This window comes from Varroa destructor, unplaced genomic scaffold (genome assembly GCF_002443255.2).
Source record: "Varroa destructor unplaced genomic scaffold, Vdes_3.0 BEIS01000001.1, whole genome shotgun sequence".
NCBI lineage: Eukaryota > Metazoa > Arthropoda > Arachnida > Mesostigmata > Varroidae > Varroa > Varroa destructor.
This window is the reverse complement of record NW_019211454.1, coordinates 2,762,352-2,775,673: the sequence shown is the minus strand read 5'-3', so window position 1 is coordinate 2,775,673 and position 13,322 is coordinate 2,762,352. Positions and strand designations below refer to the sequence as shown.

General features: G+C 38.2%; 3 protein-coding genes and 1 long non-coding RNA gene across 8 annotated transcripts in view; 1 reads left to right on the top strand and 3 right to left on the bottom strand.

Moving 5' to 3' along the window:
- Positions 1-1,039: 1,039 nt before the first annotated feature.
- On the bottom strand, positions 1,040-2,674 carry LOC111255437 (uncharacterized). The gene is made up of 2 exons (XR_002675474.2): positions 1,583-2,674; positions 1,040-1,281 (listed from the first exon to the last, which is right to left on the bottom strand). It is a non-coding gene; the product is annotated as an uncharacterized LOC111255437 (long non-coding RNA).
- A 156-nt stretch (positions 2,675-2,830) lies between these two features.
- RpL35A (ribosomal protein L35A) lies at positions 2,831-4,623 on the bottom strand. The gene is made up of 3 exons (XM_022817475.2): positions 4,484-4,623; positions 3,498-3,719; positions 2,831-3,137 (listed from the first exon to the last, which is right to left on the bottom strand). Exons 2-3 carry the CDS (start codon positions 3,712-3,714, stop codon positions 2,890-2,892), a joined length of 465 nt encoding a protein of 154 aa, XP_022673210.1. The 5' UTR covers positions 3,715-3,719; positions 4,484-4,623; the 3' UTR covers positions 2,831-2,889.
- Positions 4,541-8,086, top strand: LOC111255473 (protein arginine methyltransferase NDUFAF7, mitochondrial). 5 transcript variants are annotated; one of them, XM_022817472.2, is made up of 4 exons: positions 4,541-4,670; positions 5,379-5,565; positions 6,219-7,043; positions 7,500-8,086. In XM_022817472.2, exons 2-4 carry the CDS (start codon positions 5,539-5,541, stop codon positions 7,761-7,763), a joined length of 1,116 nt encoding a protein of 371 aa, XP_022673207.1. In that variant the 5' UTR covers positions 4,541-4,670; positions 5,379-5,538; the 3' UTR covers positions 7,764-8,086. The 5 variants fall into 5 exon arrangements, with proteins under 5 accessions (XP_022673207.1, XP_022673208.1, XP_086833812.1 ...); XM_086977686.1 differs by lacking the exon at positions 4,541-4,670 and adding an exon at positions 4,773-4,931; XM_022817473.2 differs by lacking the exon at positions 5,379-5,565 and having other exon boundaries at positions 4,560-4,670.
- Positions 8,087-8,621: 535 nt separating this feature from the next.
- LOC111243293 (uncharacterized) overlaps positions 8,622-13,322 on the bottom strand; it is a 30,760-nt gene continuing 26,059 nt past the window's right edge. Inside the window, exons 8-10 of the mRNA XM_086976980.1 lie at positions 12,564-12,751; positions 11,700-11,980; positions 8,622-11,397 (exon numbers count right to left, since the gene is read on the bottom strand). Coding sequence (XP_086833106.1) covers positions 10,762-11,397; positions 11,700-11,980; positions 12,564-12,751 — 1,105 coding nt within the window. The 3' untranslated portion in view covers positions 8,622-10,761. The remainder of the gene's footprint in view (positions 11,398-11,699; positions 11,981-12,563; positions 12,752-13,322) is intronic.

Sequence of the window (13,322 nt, the reverse complement as noted above, 5' to 3'; positions counted from 1 at the left end):
ATAATATGCACAGGTCCTGAAAAGAAAAACTTTTGTCATTAAGTAGGTATAAAGAAAACGTCCATATATTTAAAGGGAGTGATGGTTGAAGTTTTGCCTTTTCATTGCCCTGAAGATTCACCAGGCAGGATAGACGTATAAGTTTTTGTTTGTTTCTGTCTCTTTTTCTTTCACTTTGTCAGTGTAAGCACCTTCTATTTCAAAAAGCAATATACATGTATATGTATCTATATTTCGTTTTTGAATTCCAGTTGTATATAACTTTATTTCGAACGATTTGGTAAATGTTACAGTTACGTTGAACCTGTTACACCCGAAAAGTCGAACCTATGCCTCTCTTCGATTTTCTATGCTTGCCTACAACCTTAGTTAGCTTTTACTATAGTTGTTTTTCCAAAAACGTCAATATACACGCAGCGCATGCGATTCCGAAGTGGAAGTCAGACTTTTTATGTTTCGTATGTCTAATCGTGCGTGGGTTTAGTTATCAACTTAAGCTCTGTCCTTAATTTGAATATCATTTTAAATCTTATGATTTGCTGCGTTGTATGCGTTCTAAGTATGAAATAGATAAAGTAAGCTTGACATTAAATACAAATAGACAATTAGTTTTATAAATGGCTCGCATTTATAAAAAAAAATATAATTATTTTACCATAAAATATCTTAAAAAGAAAATTTATCCCTTTTTATGTAAAGCACGAAATCTAGAATCTGTTATAATTCGATGATATTCGGTTATAATTCGATATAACTGCGATGTCTTATTTATTATACGTTCTAGATGTATATTTTAATAATTTATCTGGCACGTGCAATGGTGAATGAGCTTTGAACAAACTAGCAGACCTATTGATATTTTTACACACGTTTCTCTTTAACAAAATAATTTTTTTAAGACAGCTACCTGCTTATAAGACTGACATTATACAAACAAGTGAAAATGCCTCTATGTAAGAGGTCACCGACGGAGGTACCTCTCTATAAGAAAAACATAATAGCCTGGTATTAGGTGCAAATAATGACATCAGAACACAAGAACGGAAGAATGACTTGAGTGGTTATTTATTTCAAAATGCCGAATTCATCTTCTCCGTCTTACACCAAAAAACCGGCTAAGCAATGTTAATGGTCCTGCGATAGGCGCAGGCGCGAGAGATGGCGGGGGTTGCGGCTGAACATAAACTGGTTGCATATACGGGTCCACATAGGGTTGTTGTGGTTGGTAAACGCTTGGCATTCGCGCAATATCATTCACTTGCAAAGTATCTTGTTGCGGTGCTAAAATCCAGAAACAGTAGCATCTTTATAAGACACTTAGCAATTGTCAGGAAGCAAAAATTGAAATAGCCAAACACTGAAAGCACAGTTAGCACCAGGACCTAAAACCGCTGCGAAATTTCACTATAATACGGTTTTTTTTTGGTTAAGAAAAGAACTGCAATGGGGGGTTGGAAAGTACCTTGCATTTCAAAATGTTTCTCCCTTGTGCATGCCTAAGAGAGAAACAGTTTTTTTTTTATAGTATTACGGCCCAAGAATCAAGCAACCGTATATGATATATTGGTTTTCTGGAACTTACCTGCACATACGACAGCTAGTCCAATAAGAATTGCTTTCATTGTACAACACAGGCAATGTCGCGCCATTGTGGTAGGCTTTCGATTTAGCCTTTACTTCATTTAAAACAAGTCTATTATCATTTAACGTTTGTTACGGTTTAGTATTCTCAGAGTCAAGAATCTGCCAAGATATAAGTCCCTTATATATAATCTATAGGTGCAACATACTGTGGCCTACGCCGCAATAGTTTGATCGGGACAGCTGTTTCATTACGTCTAAACTAATCGAGTCGTGACATGACCACTGCCATTAAGACTTACCCTTAATTTGCGGACGAAAGACAGTTACCTAATTATTCTTTCCATCAATGTTTATCAGCACCTTCGTTACATCTTAACAACATATCTAATTATTTCAGCGAGACAATTTGCTTACATAACTCCCGCATTGGGTGAATGTGTTCCAATGAATCTCTTTCAATAACGTTCCAACCTACGTAATCCCACTCTCAGCTAATGTTGTCTTTTTTGGTATTAACGAATACTTGATTCAACCATATGTAAGCAAAATTAACCAGTTTCTTAGTCTTTTTTATTTGCAAGATCGTTAATTTCTTTCATATTATCTATTTTGCATATACCCACAACACGTGTAAAAAAATCATATTTTCATAAATTACAATTTGAATGCAAGTTTGAAGTCTGTACTTACTACATTTGAGAAAAGCACATTTTTTGGTAGTGGAATATCTACACAGATCTCAGCCAGCTCTAACCCAAGCCTTATGCTTATTGCTCATCCGTTCGTTTCTATCATACTTCTCTATCATAATACATCTGAATTAGTATTTCAAATATACCAACAACAACCAAACCTCAAGTCTTTAACAAAAAGAACTCCTCATGAAAAGTTTAAAGGAAAAATATCTTTCTTTTTTATTTAGAATTTCATCTTGTCAATAGCTCTTTTGGCTCATGAGTCAGATTATCGAGTCGATCGATGTTTAAAGGAATAACTAATTTTCGAAGGCCCTTTGCTGTGCTACGACTGCGGGAAACGACTATTCAAAGAGAACGTAAAAATTAATATTAGTGCGTACAATTATATGATTAACGTTAGTTAACGCTACCGAACAACATAAAACAACAGCCCTAAATTGAACACTCATAGCTCCTCCGAATAGTAATTCTCATTATATTTCATTCAGATGAATTATCTTATGCTGAGCGCCTACGGGTTAAGCCCTCGAGCGAAAAAACAACACAAATTAGAATACCGAGCCAACGGCGACGCCTGCACAAGAAAATTGCGCTCGTCGTTTATTGTTTATATGTTGGATGGGTACATCATGATCCTAACGCGATTCCCCATGGCCTTCGCGGGCAGATTAACACGGAACTTCGCGCGAACGACTCCAGAATTACCGTGAGTACGGTATACCCGACCCCAGATGGCACGAACCTTCGTCTGCTGATCTCTTGACTTGCCAGGAACACGTTTAGAATTTTTAGCTCGGTAAAGGTACACGCAACGCTTGCCGACATAGTATTGGGCAGCCTGGCGACGAAGGCAACCTACAACAAAAATCGGATAATAGTGACGTAGTCAATTGATCGTAAACAACGCTACAAACGAACGATGCAGCTCAATAAGAGAAAGCTTTTGCTCACTTGGCTTTAATTCAGTCGACGTTTCGCAAAAGACGTGAGTTGCTAAAAAATCACAACTGATTTTAGGCCAGAAGTCGATACAGACCGCAGATCTAGTAAGCAAGTTGAAGTTTCATCCACAGACTTGAAGCTAACTCCTTAATTGGCCACGGTTTGACTAGATTCGCTGACGATATTAGTAGATAGTAACATTAAAAATCTATAGTGCTCTAATTTATTTTATGAGCAAACAAGCGTTTTCAATATAAATCAGAAGTATCTCACCATCTATTTTAAGGAGAGCGGTGTGCTCGCGCTGATTTCTCTGTCCACGCCGGAACCCGGTAAAGACGGCCTTTGCATGTAGGCGTACCCTCGGCGTAGGGCGCAGGTGCCGGACCTCCGACTCAACAAGAGCTGGAGCCTTTTTCGGTTCTTTTTTGGGCGCAGAGGCCGCTTGGGCCGGTGCTTTTTTCACTGCCTTCTTGGCTGTGTCGGCCATTTTAACTATTAAAATCCAGATCACAGTTCAGATATCGACACCAATACCAGAAAGCAACAAAGACACCTATTAACACATCACTGATGACAGTCTATGAACGTATGGCAGAAACTACGTTCTAACTAAGTTGACTCAATGGAATTCCAAGTTTTCCCAAGAACCATATGTCAAATACATTTATCGGAGATAAATCTACACATTGCCCCAGAAGTGATCGTACTGGCAATATATGGAAATCAAACTATTCGAAGTGTGAATGGTCAAAAGATATCGTCAATGTTCGATCTATATGTGTTTTTCCTAAGACGATTTTCTAAGGCATAATTTCGTTAAGACTAACGGCTCAGCAGCTTAATTTAGAAGTGCTAGTAAACATACTTCATATGGTCACGCATATCGTTATATACATGAATCCGCTCTAAAAAAATCTTTACATAAGTTGTTTACGCTGCAACCTATTTCACAGAATGAAAAAATTATTCTAAGTCAAGATGCCACATTCAATCTGAAATATTGTCACTTTGTCCTGTAAGCGTTTTCATCAATTTTTTTAACCGAATCAGAAATATCAACGGTTTCCAACGTGTTTAGCTCAGCTACATAGCTGAATGACAATCCAAACAAATCCGAACGTATTTTCACCAAAGTGACACAGAATCTCACTAAATCTTCTCAGCAACGATCACAAAATCTCGTGGTAGGCATGCTCCATTCATTATACCGAAATTTCGCCAAAAATATTATAAAATTGAAACACTGATCATCGTACCGAGAAATCAATATGGCTGAAAAGAACAAACAGGGCCGGAAAGGAGTTTGTTGTGGTTTCGATTCGTCTGTTTGTTTACAGCGGATCCAGCACTCCGCTAGCGAGAGGCTAAATTAAAGAAAATAGTGTATATTTAAGATTTTCGTTAGCAAATTAAAAGAGAACACAAGCAAACTTACCAAAAAGGGTAAGAGAAAGTATTTTATTTAAAACTCCTTATGACACCGTACAAACATCATAACCAGGTCAGATGATCAATTTCATGGTGTACGTTGAGCTAGACCTGAGAACTGCGAATTTCAGATACGACACCTTGGTTGATAAATTTGCAAACTATCCAGGTGAAGAAGTTCTGCTTTCTTTATGAAAGCTCAGTTATTTTTTGAATATTTTCTACATGAGTGACAAAAGTCAAAAAAGAAGTCGAGTGCCCTCTGCTGCCTCCATGGTAGGCCATACAGAATAATGAAACAAGCAAATAAATTATCGGATACTAAATAAAATAATTCAGCTAGTATTATTTTTCATAGCCGAATTTTACCATCAAAGAAAGCGATCCCTAAAATAAGTAAAACTGAATTTATTTTATTAATTCGCATATTTGGAAGTCGCCGCGCTCGTGAAAAGCGGGAGATTCAAAAATGCCAATAGAATATCTTAATACCTGGACAGAAAAACACCAAACAAAGAGAATGTATACAGTAGTATTTGTGAACTAAAATTTATTGTTTTATCGCTTTTGTAAACATCTGTTATACAAGAGCTTATATAAAAATGAATAGTAAATGAACAGTCAGTGTCCTACATGTGGTGAGACGAGAATGCTTGACTGAAGCACTTCTTGCTTTCACAAGATGGAAATTTGTGCCAATTTAAGAACTGGCGTTTTTCGCAGTTTGTTTAATAGAACACATCGAAGTCATATAACTGCTCGAGTTTTGCGCGATTCAAGATCATGTCATGTTACAATAGTTCGAAAAGAGGAGGAGACTCCACTTCTGGCTTATCTTCGAACTCGTATCCTGGCTACCGGGCCATTTACCGTACACGATTATATGGCCGATGTTCTTACGAACTCTCAGGTAAAATGCAGTGTCAATTTGATTAGGTTTGAACTTGAATGCTAAGTGATCTGAAAAACGGCAGAACACGTCTTCTTCTCTTAGGAAAAATGTCTTAAATATTCTCATGTACTTAACTTTATCATTTTTAACTATGTTATGTCACTGCTTACTAACCAATGTTGCTGAAGAAGTTACGCAATGGAGAAACTAGTTAGGTTTTTACGTCAACACCATGTTTACTCCCTCATACGTAATGCCCATTTCTATGCTGCAGTTTTATGGCGCCTTATTCCGCTTTAATTGAGGGCTTAGTTTATGGCTATCTTAGATCTACATGTAGTTCAGGTTACATATTAATGACTATACGTGTTTTGTTGAATAAGCCTACGAAAAAGCCTTGGATAAAATATTTTCCTCTGAAGGTCTACGAATTTTTGGGATGGCGGTACAAAAGCTATCGAATAACTGCGTATATCAAAAATCAATATCGCAATCGAATTTGTCATCCATACTGCTGAAACTTTTGATCATTCTTCGTGATGTTTCACATTGAGCTTCGATCACTGGATTTCGTCACTCGCTTGGTAGAGTACTGATTTCCGTTACCATCATACTACATTGATAAACCACATCGAACATCATTATTAACTATATTCAATATGTGCTTGCAGCAGGGATACTACATGCACCGCGACATGTTCGGGGCAGCTGGCGACTTCACGACATCTCCAGAAATTTCGCAGATGTTCGGCGAAATGATTGGCGTATGGTTCCTGAACGAATGGCTAGAGGCCGGCTCTCCACAACCGGTACAGATAGTCGAGGCTGGCCCAGGCAGGGGCACGCTCATAGCAGATATTCTACGCGTATTTTCCAAATACACAAAGTTAACGCAGTCCCTAACGGTGCACCTCATCGAAGTATCGCCGCACCTCTCGACACTTCAAGAGGAGCACCTTTGCGGTACGGCAACGGAACAGATCACAAGCCAAAACTACTATAAGGAATCAAAGACACGCACGGGTTCTTCTGTTCGATGGTACAAAGATATCCATTTAGTTCCACAAGGGAATTATACATTTTATCTAGCGCATGAGTTTCTTGATGCACTGCCAATACATAAATTTGAGCGAACAGATCAAGGCTGGAGAGAGGTACTTGTTGATTTAGACGACTCACCTACATCGCCTCTGCATCTGCGGCTTGTATTGGCTCCCGGTCGGACTCCTTCAACAGTTCTCATTGACCCGGGTGAGACCCGTAGTCACATTGAGGTTTGTCCGCAAGCTGGCATGTTCGTACAGCATCTGGCGAAGCGTCTTGAAGTCAGTGGAGGTGTTTTCCTTCTGGTGGACTACGGACATATTGGCGAAAAGGGAGATACGTTTCGAGCATTCAAAAAACATCAAATACATGATCCCCTGTCTATGCCAGGACAAGCCGACCTAACAGCAGATGTGGACTTTGCTTATTTGCGACGCTGCGTGCAAGATCAGGTGAGTGCGGGAGAAAATGCCTAAAACTGACATATTGCCCACCTTAGGCCTCGAGAAAACCACCCTACGCACTTAAACTACTATATTTTGATTATGGATTGCCTTAATGTTCGCCTTTTATTTAAGGGAGTCATAGCCTATCTATGATTTTCGGAGGCTTTTTAAGTTAAGAATGATGGTACTAAATTAACTAGCTGTATTCTTTTAACTCTGTCGAAAACCACAACAGAAGCTGCAGTTCGTTAAGCAAAAAAACGTCTTTCTAAAGTCAATGTGAATAAAAATTGGTTCGTATCCACTCGTTTAAAAGAAAATTGCTTTGTCTTCTAGTAGTATTTTCCAAAATACGTAGGCTTCCTATTTTACCTGAACACGTTGCTGCAGCTATTTCTCGAGAGCTCACATCGAGTAACAACCCTAACGAAAATATCTTTATCGGGTTAAAATTGCTATTAGGTGTTGGCTTTCGGCCCGGTCACTCAAGGAAGTTTCCTTAAATCGATGGGTATAGGCGTTCGTCTCAAGAAACTCCTTGAAACTGTTCGAACACCTGAGGAAGGTAAGCAGCTACTTAGCGCTTACGACATGCTAACTAATCCGCGACATATGGGAGAGCGATTTAAGTTTATGGCGATGTTACCGAAGAAAGTGGCCGCGACGCTTGATCGGAATGCACCAGCCGGCTTCGAAGATGCTAATAACGCTTTTAGTAGCGTATGACTTAAAATTTTGCACTTAAGAAACCCACAGTCCAGCTCCGGCTTCAGCTTAATGAGGGGCTCGTTAAAAATAAGATGATTTCGAAACGAGAACTTAAATTCAGCTCAAGAAGTGGATTATTCTTTATATTGCTATATTGGAATCATTCATGATACCAACATACGAAATGATGTATTTCATTTTTTTTCTTTATTTTATGTTGGGTCAACCTAAAAACTCAGATCTTGGGGGTTTGCAAAGGCAAATAAACCTTTAATAATTCAATGTTACCTAGAAGAGAGGTAGTTACAATATAATAAAATGTGAATGTTTCAAACAAAAAACGTGATTTTTTTTTACTTAAAGAGGTAGGCGTAGAAAATGGCCTGCTTTCTCTCTGAGTTTAAATTTACAGTCAAAAGTTATTATGATAACATGCTTTTACAATATTACTATAGTAACGAAAACAAAATTTTTAGACATTTTCATTTGAGTGCTCGTTATATAGTAAAAAGTATAAACCGCCTCAAATTACGACTTTAAATTAACTAAAATTTTCTATTTTTGTCTAATACAAGAGTTTAAACCTAATTTTAAATTATGCATTTATAAACTAAATAGGGAACAGGAATATAAACGTTACAACAGAATTCATTTGATATGTAAAACGGTTTTCATTCAAATTATTAAGGCAAAATGAGTTGCTTTATTTTAAATTAGACTCTTAATGCGCCGACTAATACATTTATTGGGATTACGCTCTTTCGAAGAAGAGCTTTGGGATAGATGGTACAGATTGGGAAGAATATTTATCATAGCATACCCCACAAAATCGAAGGTTGCGTATATACGAACTAGGATAAAAAAACTGACCATAAATTGCCGTATAATCGACGGAAAATAGAATTATATGTTTTATTGTTAATATATATACGTTTATTATTACACGTAAAGAGACTAGTGCAGCTGGAATAGGTTATTTTCTCATGCTTACGTCGGTTGCTCTTCCTTTTAATTGCTCGCTTTTTATTTGTAATATAATAATTATAACCCACATCTTCTACTTAATCATTACCTTGATCCTCATTCATTCGCTCGTTCGTTTATTTCATTATTTTTTTTATCACACGGGTATATACAGGCCCGCTGTTGGCACACAGAGGGCACGATTAGCCATCAGTTTTTAGTGGTCATGTTTTCGCGACACGTTACTCAGCGTATGCGCGAAAGCGAAGCTGAAGTCTCACTGTTAACGATCCGTGGATTCCACTTTCGTTATGCAGCTTTTCGTATCCTTGATCACGCATCATTACGACAATGATAATTATAACGATTTCTCCCCTTTCGTCCCCTATAAACACACGGCCTCGCTTTGTTAGTCCATCAGTCACGTAGTCGCGCACGGATAGCCGTATTACTCAATAGTGACATCTGAATTTTAAATAACATTTACACAGTTTGCGCGTAATTATACCGCCTGGCGTTAAAATTCTATATCTTTCTTTTTCTAGTTTTAAGTATTTTTTTTTGTCCCATTCATATCAATGTCGTTGAGAAGCAACTTTTCTGGTACTATTGTTGTTTCTACTGTTGTTGCTTTCGCTGTCCTTTGAAGTACTTATCGCTTTATATTTGTATAGTATTTAGGCTTCTTCTCGATTTGACGTTCAAGTTTGCATGAACCTCGACTCCAGTGTTGATAAGAAACACTATCCAAAGTTAGTTCCTGGCTTAGGAGTACATCGACATGTTTTGCAGATATGCTTGCTTTTTAGCGGTCGGCAATCAATGTATAGATACCTTATAATATCATTTTAGTAACGTGTAGTAAACATTTATAAATGTATGTCTTTGTTTACTTTTTACGTATAAGATATACAACTTGAAATGGATGTATGCATTTAATACTGTTTTTTGTTCCGTTTGATTGTGTTATATTTATGTGTGTGTGTGTGTGTTTTTCTTTATACTGCGATAAAAGTCGTTTGTGTGACACTCATCGCACATTCGTCATGCAAAAGGCATGTTTACGCTAACAAACAAGTGGCGTATTAGTTTTAACAGTCTCATATCACTATGTGTTTCATATATATAAAACAAAAATGAGACTTTACCATTAACATGGTCACCACTACTATGCATATTTATGTATGCATGAGCGTGCAGTAAAAGCAACAATCTATCTATTTGGGGGTAACGGCGGCTCATTTGAATTTCGTTCCGTTACGTTTTGTTACATATTATCGTATAGCCACTAAGATTTCTGCATTGGATAAAAAACAGCTGTGCAACGTAAAATCAAGGACAAAGGGTAGTCGTTAATGGGTCGTATATTTATAGAATACCGTATCACAAATCACGTCGACTTTTGCACTAAAAGATTGTTTTAGATTAGGCAGCCATTATTAGCGTTTTAGCAACCTATTGATTCGAAGGAGGAAATATCAGAACAAGCATTTCTAGGCTACGGAATGCATAATTTGGAACTTAAGGGAAACTGGGGTCGTAAGACGTTGCATTAACTAAGACGTATTCTACGTCCATGGCCTCGATCAGTGAAAAAAAATGATCGAATGTTACCAAACTTTTACACAACTACAGGTAAAATGAGAACTCGATGTGTGGTAGTACAGACCACTGTGTCAGCTCAAGATGGCGAATTCTGATTTGAATGTGTGGTCAAGTTCACGTGCGTGTCGACATATTCAGTTCCCAAACTAGCTTAGACTGCCAACCTAGACCAGCTTAGATCAAAACGAGCTTATTTTTTCAAACAGAAATAAAGAGACGGGAGGTTACTGATGTGTGCGCGACTGAACCGTTCGAGAAAAGTTAGCGCCTGACAGGCCTTTTGGTCATCACCATCTTTCTTACCTTTTTTCACCATTCACAGGTTCAGCCGCTTCATTTCCCGACCAGACGGGACATGGGAACTAACAGATTCCTTCTTCTTCTACCTTATAATGATGCTTCCCCGTGTTTAAACGGGATGCTAGTCTCGCCTAAGCATTCAGTTACTCTAAACTTCTCTCTGGTAGCCTGATGTAATGCATTTGGCTACTTTTGCCAAATTAATAAGCGTGCCCGTTACGAAACCGGCGATACCAAAGCACATGATAAGCACATTCTTGATGACCATAGCATACCATCGTTTTTTACTCATCTCGTCATCATCGTAAAAGGTAAACAACTCAATTAGCGGTGGAATGATTAAAGCTAACGAGGATGACACAAGCGCTCCGACAAGTGAAATAAATAAGTCCAGCTCCGGAATACTCATGGCTAAGATGAACGTAAAGGTCACAAGAGCTGTACGTAGGCCTAATTCAATGTAAAGTAGCTGGTGCGGGGCGCACCGGGACGCTAGCTGAAAGCGATCCTTTAACCACGGCCAGAAGATTTGCATCGGCACGTACATTTGAAGGGCGTACGAGAGAAAGATCGAGATAGCGAAGATCCCTCGAACCGTCTCACTTAACCACCCGCTGTCGAAGTTCAAAGTGATTGAACCCTGGATCGCCTCACCGTATTTCAGGTAGCCGAAAAACCCAACTGCTGTGTACAGGATGACGACAAGTGACATGCCCGTATTCATGACACCGAAGAGGCCTGCAAAGTCCTGTGGTCTTTCCATCTCGTTCTCCAACGGAAGTACCTGAAAACGAAATTATCTACGGAGTTAGTTTACGAGCATAAAAACGTAACACGAGAAAAGTTCTGTTTCAAAAAGGAATCATAATTTACTGTACCAATGTTACCGATTAGAACATGTATATAAAAGAAAACACAAACAACATTATTATACAATCATAATTCTTAATTTTTTTGGTTAAAATTAGCCCTAAAGGATAAAAACAAGTATAAAAACAATTTGGCAGCTAAAATGTTGTCACAATAGAAAAGCAGCCTCTTATTATTACAACTATATTTCGATCCAGTAGGTATATTTTTACTCACAATTCCAATGCCTTCAAAGGCATAGATTGCGGTTCCAAAAAAGAGCGGCATTTTTGAAATGTCTTTGTAAGTATCACGTGATAATATATTGGGCAGACCGTCCTTGAAAATTATATAAAAAATCAGAACCATGCCGCCCATTTGAAGCACGTTGGCTACCGTTGAAGCAATCGCAAGAGTCTTGAGACTTCGGATGTAGTTGTACAGGATCATTATCGGTAGTATTATTGCGAGATAAGCATAAATCGGCAAATTTTTCCCTCTATCTAAATGAAGGACACCTGCAAGCGCAAATCGTAGAAAAAAAGTGTACATATAATATATAATGGGACAGTGCAGTAATACTCGCTGAATACTTGTCTAAGGATCAGTTTTGTTAGAACAGGTTGAGGAAAAGCGTTTTCTTACAACTGTCTCAGTGTCAATAGTTTACCTGTTATATAATGTCAGATGATAAGTGAAAGATGTTTTCCAGAGCGCTGGTATTGCTATTAGATTGCTACATCGATTCGAAAAAGCTATCACAGCATAGCGCATGATTCTTATTTCTATTTCCCTTAGATCGCAAACATAGGTAACGAGGCCACTTAGGGTTATACAGCATAAAGAACACCAGAGTATCCCTGCTCACGAAAATTAAACATATTTTTAAGGGGCTAGTTAGGAAAACTCCGATACCCCAAATCCTCATGCGGTTACACAGACTCCGTATTTCATTACGGATTCATGCGGAGTATTGATCAAGTTCTGTTTGGAACGAAATATTAACGTATACTTCTCTATGCCGTTGACTACTAGGAGCTTTCCATTATAAGATTGTTGATGCCAGACATGTTGAAATGTAAGACTGAGGGGAAAACTCACCTTCTGCAACTTTCTGTACACTGGTAGCAACGAATACAAAATACACACAGCAGAAGCCAATTTGTGTTAAAATTAGAAAGCCGTTGATGATTTTTCCCGCTACTCGTGAATAGGGCCGAAGTCTGTACGGTCCGCAGGCGACAGCCTCCTGAGTTACACCAGCAAAGTCTAACGATCGAACTTGTTTTCTGAAATTATAGAGTCGTTATATGCAGTGTGTATTATTACATTAAATAACAGCTAATGTTGCGCCATGGACTACTATTTCATCACTCACATCTAGGTAGCATTACATTTGATGATAGAATACGCGTTAAAAAATGTCTTGTGTATCATAACGAAGTATCTGATTGTCTCGACGACAGGCCTGAAGATGAAGTGCAAGGAAACGATGAAAACAATACTTTGGCTCTATCTCATTTAATAGCAATGGTGGAATTAACGCCTACTATTATAGTCAGTGTTGAACATGACGACGGATTTCCCTAAGTGATCCTCTTAAAAGCCTTTTTTGCTTTCCCGTGCTTTGCTATCGAATGTGTTCGTTTCTGGGACAAAGACGTACTTCTTTTTGTAAAGGGACTGCACACTGTTTTATAGGAGCACAACAAAGGATCTCTATATAGCAGGTTGCTGCGTTAGAGTTAGATAGAAGCTAGAGCTAACGTCTTGTATGGGAAGGACAAAAATAATGAATAATTGCTAGATTGTCACACACATTGTATCTACATGATAATAATAGTAGAGTTAGGGATATAT